The sequence below is a fragment of the Eptesicus fuscus genome, chromosome 20 (assembly GCF_027574615.1).
Source record: "Eptesicus fuscus isolate TK198812 chromosome 20, DD_ASM_mEF_20220401, whole genome shotgun sequence".
Classification (NCBI taxonomy): Eukaryota; Metazoa; Chordata; class Mammalia; order Chiroptera; family Vespertilionidae; genus Eptesicus; species Eptesicus fuscus.
In genome coordinates this window covers 28,344,066-28,358,389 of record NC_072492.1, presented here as the reverse complement: position 1 = coordinate 28,358,389, position 14,324 = coordinate 28,344,066, and the positions used below count along the sequence as shown (strand labels likewise).

Below are 14,324 nucleotides of genomic sequence, written 5' to 3'. Positions count from 1 at the left end.
ATTTTTGAGGTCTGCTTTTCAAGGCTATAGCAAATTTCTGACACCATCCCAAAAACCAGTCTTATAAGCATTCTGTAAACTTTAAATATCAAGGGCTCAACCCGCTGATCAAGAGTACCTGTGTCCAGGTCCTAGTGAGAATAAATATGAATAAATCTCACTGCTTGTGTTTGTTACTTCTGGGAGAGAAGCTAAGAAGAAATGTACCTTTGATGGATCCATGATGACTGTGGGCACAAAGTTGAGGAAGATGTGGTTGCAGTCAGTACGAACATTTGTATTATTAAAAGCTACTTCCAACTCATCCATGGCTTCCAGGAGCAGCCGCTCCCCTTCATTTTGTAGATATTCAAAAGAAGCTTCCTATGCAGGAAGAAATCACCATCAACATTAATGTGTTTTAAGAGGCAATAATGAAATGGCTATTATAGTTACTTAAGCAGTGATATGTCATGAATCATAAGGCACCTGCTAGAGGTGCATTGACCTTTCTCCCTAGTCAGCCCAATAACCACAGGCAGCAGGGGCAGGCAGGGGCAGATTAAGAATTCCTGCAGTCCTGGCTGGTGTTTCTCAGTGGTTAGAGCATTGACCCATGGCTCAAACGGTCTCAGGTTTGATTCCTGGTCAAGGGCATGTACCTGGGTTGCAGGTTCAATGCCTAGCCCTGGTTGGGGTGCATGTGGGAGGCAACCAATCGATGCGTCTCTCTCACATCGATGTATCTGTCTCTTTTCCTTTCCCCCTCCCCTCCACTCTCTCTAAAAAGTCAATGGGGAATAAAAATATCCTCTGGTGAGGATTAACAAAAAAAAAAAAAAGAATTCCTGCTGCCTCTTAGTATATAATTTCCTTCCAATAGGTGGGGATACTGGAATCCCAATAGGGTTACAGCTCACATATACCAGAGCAGTTTAGAAAGGTTATGGCTATGGGATGTAGTAATAACTAACACACCAGGAAGCACCTTGCTATATAGAGAAACTACCCTACCTTTAGACAAGTTTACAATGGGATCACTGCTAACTTGTCTCACTACCCTCTGTCATCACCTAACTCTCCTGTGATTTTCTGTTAACATGCTTTTCCTTCTCTCAAGTGAGAGTTACTATGCTTCCATTACCAAGGAAATTCAAATGAAAGGGAAAAAAGCTTGTTATTATATGGAATATTTACTTCTGTAAGAGAAATGATTCTCAGACTTCGGCTGGTTATTAGAGAGTGAGATGAACAAGAGCTTTGACTCAAAAAGAGAAAACCTAATTTTGAACCATGACTGTTCCTCTGTCCCTTCCCTCAGGGTAACTTCCCATTAAAGTACAGCACCCACCTTGGTGACCAGATCAGAATGTCTGATGATCGCACGGACAAAGAACCTATAGTCTGTCACTTCTGTGCCCACTTCCACTTTGGCTGCCCCAAGATACAGGTGCATCTTGTGATTAGCACATGGAATGGCAGTGAGGTCAAAATTTCTCATCCGGTTCAGCTCTAACTGGAAGGCAAGGGCAGGCTCCAAATGACGATAGATACGATCCTCCTCAAACTGAGCACAAGAATTGGAGAAAAAAACAGCCCACCAGAAGTGGTTACAGAATGATATTATGAATGCGTATGTATGTAAAAGAGATGCTTAAAAATAAAAACATAAGCTATGATGTGCTAATGAACAACATAAATGGTCTACATACAAGGATAATGCTATAGCTTACATAAGGTCAGGCGCTAAAGAACCTATTGAACTTCCCAAGCTTTTATCATTTATGCTTTTATAAGTGATGATGCTCTCCATTAAAAAGAAACAAAAAAATCAATTTCCCCAGAACTCCTATAGCATTTAATATCTTTGTAATTCTTTTTTTTTTTTACAAAGAACTACAAACTGCTTCACATTAACAACTACTTCACATACCAGTGTTTTGGTTTTACCCAGCTAGTCTAAAATGCTCATGGGCAAAACCCATGTCTTATACTCTTATAATTTCTGGTACAATACAAAGGACACAGTAAATACTTGACATATGAACATTATAAAATTTTTTAAATAGAGGCATTTGGCTTTGAAACATCCTATATATACATATACATATATATCTTTTTAAAAGAACTGTATTTACATTTAATATATTTTTTGCTGAACTTAAATTGTTTTTCCAGAGTACATGTCAATTGAGTGAATGGTAACAGGAAGAAACCAACACAGTCTGAAAGTTTGTATTTTAAAAACTGAAAAAACATAACTCTGAATATAAACTAACTGCCTGTAGGTGATGAGAATAATCCTACTAAGTGTAGCAGTCCTTTAATATCACATCAAAAGCATAAGGATGATTTTGAAATTTATTGCTTTCTTGGGTAGGTCAGTATATTCGATTATTTCCTAAACCAAACTCTTTCAGAAAAGAGTCTTCTTTCGTTCTAAGATACATGTAAGGCAAAAGGAAGCACAAATTCAATTAGAGAAAAAAATGGCAAAGATATGCCACTCTTAGACTTGTAAGAAAAAAGAAACATTAAAAAAAAAAAACAGAAGGAAGGAATTAGTTCTTACCTTATCCCTTGCTCGGAACGTGAAAAATTTAGGGAATTCTCTCTGTGTTAAAAGAAGGGGGAAATGTATCAGTCCTTCATAGATATGGTTCTTTGGGGACCAACACATAGTACAGAAGCACTCAAGCATCTAGAAGACAGTTTCTTAGAAACACAATCCTTGCCGAACCTTAGCCTGGGGAATGTGAATGATCCTCTGGGTAACCATCACTTTGACCCCACTTCCACATTTGAGAATCACCACACTATTAACCTAACTTCAATAAGTAGCCTCTCCTGGGGGGTGGGGGTGGGAGTGGGGGAATCGTATTTTTTTCATCTCCCAAGTGGAAAAAAAAAATTCTTCCTGGGTGTTGCTCTTGGCACAAGCTGGCAAATAAAACCAATATACTCTCTAAGCTTCTGCACTGCAATAGCAGTTATTGGACTGATTTCCCAAGTTTCCCCTTAAGAAACTCTTAAAATGTAAACTAACCAGAAAGCATAAAATCCCCAATCCACATGTCTTCCTCATTCACTCTCAAATCAATAATTTTAAGGGTTTAAACAATAATGTTTCAAGACAAAAGTAAAGATGTTACTTTGGTCACTACCACTACATGTATAAGAAAGAATGGGGTGGAACTAGTGAACTTGGAATCATTTGGTCTTACCACTCTTTTGCAGGGCATTACAAAAGAAAGCAACCAATTTACTAGAACCTTATTAATTAACAAAAATGAATTCAATTAGCAGAGTCCATTAGTTTCTGAAATTTAACTTATTAACACCAAATACCCGTTTCTCGGATGGGAAGCTCTATTGGTGGTGTTAGAGTCAAGTCATTACTATGTGCCTCTACAGGAGGTTTCATTAGGCATCTTCTTCATTATGAGTGCAAGATAATCAAACACTCATTGGGACAAGGCAGAGAAACCAGGGCTAGCTGCATAAATGTCTCTCAATGAGCTTTAGGAAACCTGAAATGAAAGCCTGCTAGGTGGCAGGTGCTCCCATGTTTTGTCCCCTTGAACGCTCTCAACAACCTCTTGAGGTTAGGTATCCCATTTTACAGCTGAGAAGCCATGACCAAGTGATATGCCCAGTATCAGAAACCTAGAATATGAACTTGGGTCTCTTCATGCCCTTCATCTCTACCACGCTACTTCTCAAGTGTAGAGCATTACCTCTCTATTTTTGTTATAATCCAGGTTCATTAAAGTCTTCTCTTTAAACAGAAATTAAGACTTTTTTTAAAAAAAATTAAAAAAAACAAAACTCATACTGAAAAGTTGTGGTTTATGAATTTACTGAAAACTTGTTAAATACTTTCCACAGGTATTACACCTCACCCTCACCTTAACTAGAGCTTGCACAGTGAGTAAATCTCCTTACATTTTCCTTGCATTTTAACTGTAAAATTGCATTTAACAGGCTTCTTGGAGCTTGTTTAGCAAGCCTGGGAAACCACCTGTCCAGGCTTAGGTCTTTAAAAGTCTTTTGAAAGTGAACTTTACACAGCACTGATCTTTTACTGATGATGTTTTTATTCTAAGTAATTCTCTAATTCCACTGAATAATAGTAAAGAACATGGGGATGACTTCAAGGTTAAACAGAAAGATGTTCAGCTGCATTGTCAGTAGGTTGCATGCTCAGGGCTTTATAGTCTCATTTTTGTTTTATTCTTGAGAAATATGGCTTTCAGAGCACTAGCTAAGGTAACACAAGTCAAAAAAGGAAGGGTAACAAAATCCTTTCATGAAATTTCTGAAAGAAAAGTCAAGAAAAGTGATGTATTAAATAAATATTTTAACTAATTGTTAAGACAGAATAGAAGAGTGTGATAAATATTAATTAAAATATTTATTTAGTACATTAATTTAAATGACTATTTTCCTTCAAAAACATAACAATAGAAACCAAAAAAAACACTTTTTTTTTTTTACCACTTAAACCAACTAAAAAATTTTATAGAAACTGAAAGGCATGAAAAGCAAACAATTTGAATAGAAATGCCTTTATTACAAATAATGAAAGAGACTGACAATTACTTAATTCTTGGCAGGGTGGGAATAGACCACCAATAAGAAAAACCACTTTCATTAAAGTTAGCTAAGAAAAGGTGTTATGAGATAATATCAGCAAACATTTTTTGAGTAAATTTTAGCTCTGCAGAAAAATCCTCAATTTAAGCATGAAGCATTCAGAATAGGAGAGTAAGAACTTCTGTGCAATGGGACAGCAGGATTAATGAGCAATTCTTCAAGTCTGAGGACTTTTATAGAAAGTCACCTCTTTTGGCACTCAAACACACACAAAAAAATCACAGGAATACAGAAAAACACAGAAAAGAAGAAATACAAAAGTCTGATCCTATAGTTTTAGTAAATTCCTTCATCCTACCTCATCCTCATATTGCCAATTTTTCCACTAACTGCACTCATGCTTATTCTATCACTAATATAATTGCTTTCCAGATATTCTACCAGTGTTATGGGCAAATATCATAATTGAATGTACACAAAGAAAAACCCTCTTAGTGTTCTGGTACCAAAAAACAAAAGAATGCAACATTTCTCAGGAAGAAATTATACCCCTGCTGTGTTCTAAATCAGCCAACCATCATCAAGACAATCAAAATAATTTGACTAAATTAGCCAATCAAGACACCCTGCAAATCAGAGAATGTGAAAACCTGCAACAGAAAACATCATAGCTGATTATGATACTAATAATCATGTTAAAAACCTAATGAGATGAAGAAATTGAAAGCTTGCTGGTGCAATTCTCTTTTACCTCAACATGCTGAGAACTAATTATATAGACTGTAATTAAAACAAAAACCCAAACCAAACCTTCTGAAAAACTAATAGTTGATCCACTAGCAAACAAAACTACCAATTTTTTTCAGTTTTATTGAGATATAGTTGACATATAAAATTTTTTTAAAGAAATGAACTACTTAACTGTGATAACTCTTTTCAATAGTGGGCTCTTCCTTCCAAAATATTTCATTTTAAAGTGTGAGTTATTTACATAAAATCAGTAAAAGTGCATCTAGGTTATTTATAGCAGAATTTTACAAATCTCATGAAATCTTACAAACAAGAATCAAAAGGAAACTTTACAGATGCAAAACTGATTTAGAATCTCATCACAGTTTTTGGCCCTAATGCTCTTGCTTAGGTGGCAAAGGATAAGAAGAAATCCTGAAAATGTGCATTTTAGTATTGTTAAAAAACACTTGGCTGAAAAAATATGGAAACTTCAAAAAGTATAATACTTATATTGCAGTTAAATAGCACCTTCTGCTGCACTTTTTGGAACCTGAAATGTGAGTGAAATGAACAGGCTTAATACTACATGAAAGCAGAGCTGCAGCTTTCATAGCTGCAAAAATTCAAAGCCTGCTCTTTGGCTTCCAAGGTTTCAATATTTTTTTTAATATGAAGAAGATGTTTATAAGAATAGGCTCATTTTCCCTCAAATGTTCTGTTATTGTAGTAATGTTAAGCAGTTATTCAAATCCCATGAAAGGTACTTGATTTAATTACATGGTCTGGAAACAGACTCCACACCAAGTGTCCTTCATGTAGAGTCAAGAGACTAAGGTAGCAGCAGGCATTCCAGTGGGACTGTGGAGATTAAACATCGAAGTTTTGGAAATGCTTATAGCCTTCACTGGCATCTGGATAAACACCTAACAGTATACCTATTCTCTAGGAACCTCTACTCTGGCCCTCATTTGCCTTGTTCTGGTTCTGAAACAGTCTGAGAGACAACTATGTAACAGTAGAGCTGCTTCATCCACACCAGCCAATGTTGTTCTTGAACCAAACTTGGTAACCTTCCTCCTCTCCTTGCCCCTCATGTACGCTTGCTTTCTCTCTTCTATTCAATAATATAGGGATTTCACAGTGTAGAACAGGAGAGACTGCATACATCACAGTGGATTACCAAGAAGCCAGAGAGATCAAGGGATTCATCTCTAACACTCACGGAAAGCTTCCTCTTTTTCACACTACACTAACTATGGGGCAAGCACACATCAGATGACATGACAAAGGCTAAGCACCCTTCATGAATGGTAAGCTACCACCAGCAGAGGAACTTACAGCAATACCATGGCAGTGAGCCCTGGATTTGTACAGCTCCTGCCAAGGGGTCCTGACTATTGTAGATCCTGGATGGAATTCAGTAATAGTTGCCCTTGCCCCCTGCGTAACCACTAATCATTTCTAAGGGGCCTAACATAAAAATAACCCAACTACTCTGCCATTCAATTCTTCAGAGAAAATCTAGTCTCCACCTTAATTTCTCTAAGTTCTAAAGCAACCTTTCCTACATTCATGACAAATCACGTCACTTGGTAATATAACCAATTTCCCACTTGATGTCACTATAAATAGGAACTAGACCGTGATTCCCAAGAAATACCCACAGCTGGGCTCATTTCCGAGTAGATTTTGCCTGTACATGTCCCTATTCAACCTAAGTCCAGAAATATTAGAACAGAGAGGGAAAACATGTTTTAAAGCTATATATATATTTATACTCTAGGACATGACATAGATTTAGCAGTAAGACAGGATGTTTGTTTGTTTTTTGTATGTATGAAACACATTAAAAAATGTCCATGATAATTAACTGCTTTGGCTTTTAAAAATTTTTAGTAGAGAGTTTTAATTTATCATGGAAATGCTTATTATGGGAAACCAGTTCACGTGCTATAAACATGAAGGCTCCATCTGAACCATTAGAAAAAAGGAAAACAATTTTATAAATTCAACATGATTCCCCAGAAAAATATAATATCCCAAAGTCAGTAAAAAAATAAAAATCAGGTTTAAGCTTAAGAACCTAGCCCAATACTCTTCACAAATCCAGGGCCTGGCTCTGGCATGTCTACCCTAGCTCTGGTCAGCATCCACCGGCCACAGTACTTATTCATGGTCTCTCATATTCTATCCCTAAGTATCAATTTTATTCTCTAAGCTCTGGATTTTTCTTCCTAAAGCTCCAGGGTTCCCTTTAAGCTCCTCATACTTCTTCACTGTCTCCAGTTTCCTATCTAAAGTTATTGATTGATGTATGTCTGTACTCTGCTTGGCTTCCTGACATCAATAACATAGGAGAGTTGTGTAGTCCACAACACTTCCTAGAGCATTTCAGAGAATCTCAGCTCTAGTTTGCAGGGTAGACTCTCTTGTATCTCTATAGACTAGACCAGCGATTTTCAATCAGTGTGCCGCAAGAATTTTTAAAACATGCAATACCTGACTATTTAGTCAGGGGTACTGACCTCTTTTCCCTTAGATTGTTAAATTTAAAAAATGACAATAGCCAACACAACAATAGCCATTCGGTGTGAATAAATAAAAATTATAACCATTTTTTGTCATATCAGCAAAAAAAATTTTTTTTGGTGTGCCACAGAATTTTAGTAATTAGTTTGTGTGCCATGGGATTAGAAAGGTTGAAAATTGCTGGACTAAGGTGAACTGTTAGAAGGAAAATGAAATGTCAAATGCTAAAGATCTAATAAACAAAAGGGCAATAAAAGCAACCACACATAGGTCCTTAAGTTTAGAAAGTCATTTCCAGAATCCCAAATATTATCTTCATTATTGCAAAGGAACAGGCCTTGAAAACTAATTTAATTATCTTAATTGATAAAACAAAATTCTTATCAGGAAAATTAAGGCTTCCTAAGATCCTCTGGAATCTTAGCTATATCAGGATCAATTTATAAAGAAATGTTTTTACTACAGTCATTTTAGAGAATGACATCTTGATTGCAAACTGGGTTTTTGGTCTTAGTGCTATCATCATACTGATCATATGGGTATGCTTTAGTTCAGATACCAGGCTAATAACTTACTTCTCTTTTCAATAAAACTTTTAATCTCATAAATGTTAAGTTAATTCAGTTAAATAGGAGAACAAGCAACTTACTGCACAATTTTTACTTATTTCCTGCTCCTAAAATTAACATAAGACAAAAGTACCAAGTTAGGCTCGGTTAAGGCATTTTAATAATAAAGGATGGTTTCAGATAATTGATAATTCTCAATAATAGAACTTGAATCCTCTTTGGTAAAAGCCAAGACCCCAAAGTGCAAGTGACAGTTCTCGATTATTGATTCACTGTGTGCGTAGAAGAAATTAGCTCCTGCTTCTACCTTATTCATTCAGATAAATGCATATGCTCATTCTTAATTATTTCTCAGAGATATACTGAGAATGTTATAGGGTAGAAAAAAAACAACAACCATAGAAGAATTGAATAGTCATTATAATACTTTCTAAAAGAAGAGGGACCAAACATCAGTCCAGCCCTTCTAAATAACTCACACGTATTCTATGTTTAAATAAACAATGGCAAACAGACAAAACAGTAAATAATATTTCATTATTGTTCCTTTTACTTACATGAAATCTCTGATCCACCTCATAGCTGATCTGTTTCCTAAAATCCTTTCAAGTGAAAGACAGAAAGGAAAGAAATAATAAATTTAAAACCAAATTGAGTAAAAGATGATGAGCTAAGTTAATGTTTTTCTTAAACTTATAGAAAACAGTTATTTCTCTGCATAAATTCTATAAATAAGTTTATGATTATAACTCCACTTTCTGACTTTTAAAAATTCTAGCAGCATCATAAGAAATGTTAGACAGGTGTAATTCACATATTGCCAATACCTTTTGTGCAACCAGGAAAGTAAGGCGGCGGATTCCATGCTCAACCAGAGTAGCTTTCTATGGAGAAACATGTAAAATAAAAGATAGATAAGATCTCCATTCATCCTAAATCTTATCCCATTTCAGTCCTCCACAAGCTCTAATTGCGCTAAACATCCTTTTTGGTTATCTGTGTTTTGGCTTAGTACCTTCAAACTTGCAAATAAATAAATCTCCATCTAGATCGTGGGACTAAGTCTTATGGGATAGGTTTTATATTGATCTGGACAAAACTGAGAGAGAGAACTCTGTGTAGGAAAAGGGGTCATATGAAGTCACCTAAATTCTCTAAGGGCTGATTCACTTCAAGGTAGATTTTAGCACAATTCCTACTTATAGAAATCACATTGGTGAGAATGTTCAAATGTGAAGATTAAAACTAAAACAGAAGATAAATGAAATCATGTCATTCAAATCAGAGGGAGAAGAAGAAAATTTCATAAAGTGGAAAATTCAGGTTCTAAACTGTTGTTTAGATTATAGATAGCACCTACCATCATATATAGCATTCCTAGAATCCAACCTAACAAATCCTGATCTTTTCATTTCTTCTAGAACATGCCCCCCCCCCAACTTTACATGAAAGTATTTTAATTCTCTTTAAAAATTGCTAAAAGCAATGTTTAATCGACTTTTAAATTTAGTGATTATTCATATTTCCACTTGCATAGCTGAGCTGTGTATTAGAAGGCAAGAGAGACCAGCAGTGTCAAGACTGTCTCATATGAGTCTTGGGCCTTTGGATCTAAGCTTTCTTCTATCTGCATTGCTCATTTATACTCAAAAGGGAGAGACAAAGGAACAGTTTAATGAGCTAAGTAAATAGCATGATCTTAAAGGGCCCTAGCAAAGAGGGGCTACATGGCAACAAGTAGAAAAGCAATCTCACCAGTTGAATGACGTGTGAAAACATATGAGTAACACAAATAGAAAAAATATGTGGGCTTTTGCAACCTAAGTCCAGACTTTAGTTTCATCAATTCCTTGCTATAACTCTAACCAAGAGGTATGTTCCTAAGCCAATTCTTGATTTTCATGATACTATATATATTCAAAATCCAAATTGGAGTCTGCTTATAAATAAGCACAGTCCCAAGCCATTTCCTATTGGAGAACATTTTCTATTATGGCATTTGCTTAGTAATAAAATTAATTAGCAACATAAGCAAAATGTAATTGGAAAAATAAATTTCCTAATAATAAATTCCCTGATCAAATATACATAAATTTTGGTTAAATAACTTTAATAAATGATCTGTACTGACATCATAGCTGTTACTATAAATAACCAAGTATTGATACTATAATAGGAAAAGGAAGGGAGGGAGGAAGGAAGGAAAGAAAGAATGGAGGAAGGGAGGAGTGGAGGGAGGGGTGAGTGGTGGTGGTTCTCAATCTTTCAGTGTGCCAAGGAACAGAAACATTTCTTCTGATACCACCAACAAAGAATTCCACCACAGCCAAGCCCTTCAAAGACAAGCATCAATAGCTATGTGCAGGCAAGGGAAGAAAATAACTTTAATAATGCCATGATTTAAAGTCAAAACTGTTATTGCTTTTAAAATTCCACAAGTGGCTGACAATAACAGCAGAGCAACAGGATTCTGATTACATTGTAATAATGCGGGCCTCACAGCAAGTCCACAGCTATTACCCAGCGATTAGGCGCCAGCACCTGGAGAAACTCCATTTACACTGACTGCTTCAATCTCCTCCACAAGTCATTTACAAATATATGATCCTAATTTCTATGAGAGGAAAAAAGACATGCTGGGACTAGAAGATTATTTGGACAATTTGGATCAACCTATTTGATAGTTTAATATGTGCTTTAAAAAAAAGAAACTTTTTCTAAACTGCTAGGAACATGATCATGAAGTGAAAAATAAAACTAGTTATTTCAGCTTTTTTTTTATTACCTTTCCTTATTTTTATTTTTACATTCTTTTCAAAACAAGGAAGTGAAAATGCCTAATATTTCTGGATAAGCACAGTATCTGATGCAGTTAACAGCTTCTCTAGGCTTGGAATGTCTACCCTTACCCTTCTGAATAGCCTTGGGCAATGACAATGGATTTCTCTGTGCCTCAGTTTACAAGTCCAGCAAAAGAAAAAGGTAATTTCTTATTGCCAATTAATGTTATAAATTTATGTAATGAAGATGAAGAAACTGCCTCTTTAAATCAACATATGATGACATACAGCACTAAGATCTGAGGGTAATAAAAAGCCTACAGTTGAGGTCAAAACAATCAAATAAGGGCAATTAGTGCCTCAAAACCTGAGAAGAAAATTTCAGATTATCTCAGCAAACAGCAGCATCAGCAGTCATGCAAAACATTAGCACTCTTCCAGCTAAGGTTTCTTTGGTCCCTGGTTTCAGGTTAATTTTATGTATTCACAAGACAAGGGCAAAAAGAAAGGTACATTTCTCTTCTAAAGAAAAATTCCCAGGCATGTCCCCTATTTTCACTTTTCTGTAAGTACCTTTCTTCAGGGTGGCCACTCTAATTCCAGAGCAACATGGAGTAAATGCTAGGACTCACGTTAAGCACAAAGTTACCAGGTATCTACCATTAGCATTACATGATGTGAATGCCGATGACATTGTTTATACTGCTAAATCATGCTTTTAAAAATCTATTCAGTTCTTTCTTTATAATAAGCACTATAACTAGGTAGTTCCCATTCAAAGAAAACACATGGGTCTTTGTCATTAAGGACAGCTAAAGAGGACACTTTGGCATCTATCATATATTGCAATGACATGTAACTATATGTACACTATCATTTTGAGCATTCCTAACCAGTCCCTCCAATTAGACTTGAATCATCTTCAGGGCTAAAAAAAAAATACATTATTTACTAAAGCACCTAGATCTGTGGCCCCTAGAGGTGGAATCAAAGCCCTTAAATACTAATTTTTGCTCCATCATCTACTAGCTGGTGATCAAAGAGGGAGGGGAGGGGGTTAATTAATCTCTCTAAGCTTGAGTTTTTCCCCATGTGCAAAACTGGAATAATTCCTAACTAACCTAACCTTACGGGACTGTGGTGAGGTGCAAATAAAAAACTGTACACAGAAGTTCTTTATAAATAAAAAGTATTATTATTGCTAGTGAATGTATGCTGACCAATTAAAAGTTCAAGGGAGGAAAAATACATTTTAGTTAGGGCTATTCAGAGAAGTACTCATAGAAGAGGTGAAATTTGAAACAGTCTTTAAAACAAGCAGGATTTGGAAAGAGAAAGAAACATTCTAGGTGAAGGGCAGTAGAGGAGATGAGACACAAAGACTTAGGTATTTTCCCAAAACAGTAAAGGCTAGATTGTTAGCCTTCGTCAATAGGCTGATGTTAAATATCAAGTTAAGGAGACATCCTAGAGGTAACAGAGAATCATTGCTGAGTGGGAGAATAATTTGGTAAGAGGGCATTTTGGCCATTTAATTTTGTGGTGGTGAACAGAATGGAAACTATCTGGAGGGGAAGAGTGAAGGAAGATAGGCAGATCGCAAGTAAACCTGTTGTAGTGTCTCAGGTGTGAGGTGAATAAGGTTTTAAACCAGAGAGTAGTGGGAATTAAAAATCTGAAAAGAAAGAAAGGGAAGAAGAGAGGGAAAGAGACAGTACAAACAAAAGACAGACCTTGGTGACTGACCAGATACAAATAAACACATCGATTGTGGTAAAGGAGTAGCATCATGCAATGGCAAGGAAAAAGAGGAAGTCAATGATTTCTGAATGACTGGTTACTTGGGTTTTTTGTTTTTGTTTTGTTTGTGGGGGGGGGGTGGAACAGATGGGGGGTCAGAAGAGGTGAAGGAAAATGATGGAAATTTAGGTTTAAACTATGAAGTTTGATGTCAGTGCGAGATACATTTTAAATAGTTGAGGTCTGTATTTCTTGACATAAAACGATATTAATTATATACTATTAAGTCCCTTTGGAATTTTACCCCTATAGGCAGAGAACTATGTGAAGGACATAGCCATCAACAGTGATAGGCCTTAAAAGTAGCAACTGATAAAAAGATGGGTATGATATCCAGCCAGCAGGAAAGGAGCCGTCACAGGTTTCCACCCAGCTGAGGGCTTACGTTTTGCTGGGTAAACTCTCTGAACATCGCTGCCAGCCTGTCATCCTCAATATCACAGTCAGTCTTGATAGCCACATTCAGAATGTGAATAGGTTCATCCCTGGGGACCTGTAACCCAAGAACACAAGACAAAGACATTAGGAGACTGGCTAATACAGAGGCAGAGAAAAAATTACAGTACTTAGTAGAATGACTGAAAAAGAGATATGCCCCACAGGACATTTTGATTTGCCCACTAGCTCTCATAAGCAAATTGAAACCACCACCCAACATCCACAATGGAGATTAAATGAAGTAAAACATCCAACTTTTAAAAGATAAGGCAGCAAAGGCATTAGCTAGACGTGGCCCCAAACCTTGACTTGACATGACCTTGAAGATCAGTCTCAATTTTGTTACCAATAAAATGGGAATGAAAACAACTGCCACATCCCTTCACAGAAGGTGAAGAAAAATGAGTGAAAGAAGCCATCTGAACATATTCCCTCATAATATATTTCCTAACAATTTATCATACAGTAGAAGTGTCAAACCACAGAAAAAGAACCTGGTAGGGAAAAACAACAACAACTTATTTACTGAGAAATGAATAGAAGGGATTTAATAAAAGGACAAAGTTTTAAACAAAATGCATATTTTTCCTGCTATCTAAGTGTACCATTCCCTGAAGACTATAATAGTACCACTGTGCAAATATACAAGCCATCACTACATAAGAATTGAAGCAACCAAAGCTGAATTCTTTGAAACAACATTCAGAGACCCAGAGGCAGCTACAATGGATACAACCAAGCCTATTCCACAGTATAGATTCCAGGATTAATATGTTTTATTTATGTTTTAGGTCAGAATTTATATTCTACAGATTTCCAAAAATACTTGATGAGGTATATAAAATTAAATAACAAAGTAGGGTAAAAAGATGAATTCTTGCCCTGGCCAGTTAGAGCATCA

At 36.1% G+C, this 14,324-nt stretch overlaps 1 protein-coding gene across 1 annotated transcript in view; it reads right to left on the bottom strand.

Moving 5' to 3' along the window:
- Window positions 1–14,324, bottom strand: part of ACACA (acetyl-CoA carboxylase alpha) — a 212,024-nt gene that overhangs the window by 92,811 nt on the left and 104,889 nt on the right. Inside the window, exons 33-38 of the mRNA XM_028157549.2 lie at window positions 13,371–13,478; window positions 9,233–9,289; window positions 8,963–9,007; window positions 2,552–2,593; window positions 1,331–1,546; window positions 208–363 (exon numbers count right to left, since the gene is read on the bottom strand). Of these exons, the coding sequence (XP_028013350.1) occupies window positions 208–363; window positions 1,331–1,546; window positions 2,552–2,593; window positions 8,963–9,007; window positions 9,233–9,289; window positions 13,371–13,478 (624 nt within the window). The remainder of the gene's footprint in view (window positions 1–207; window positions 364–1,330; window positions 1,547–2,551; window positions 2,594–8,962; window positions 9,008–9,232; window positions 9,290–13,370; window positions 13,479–14,324) is intronic.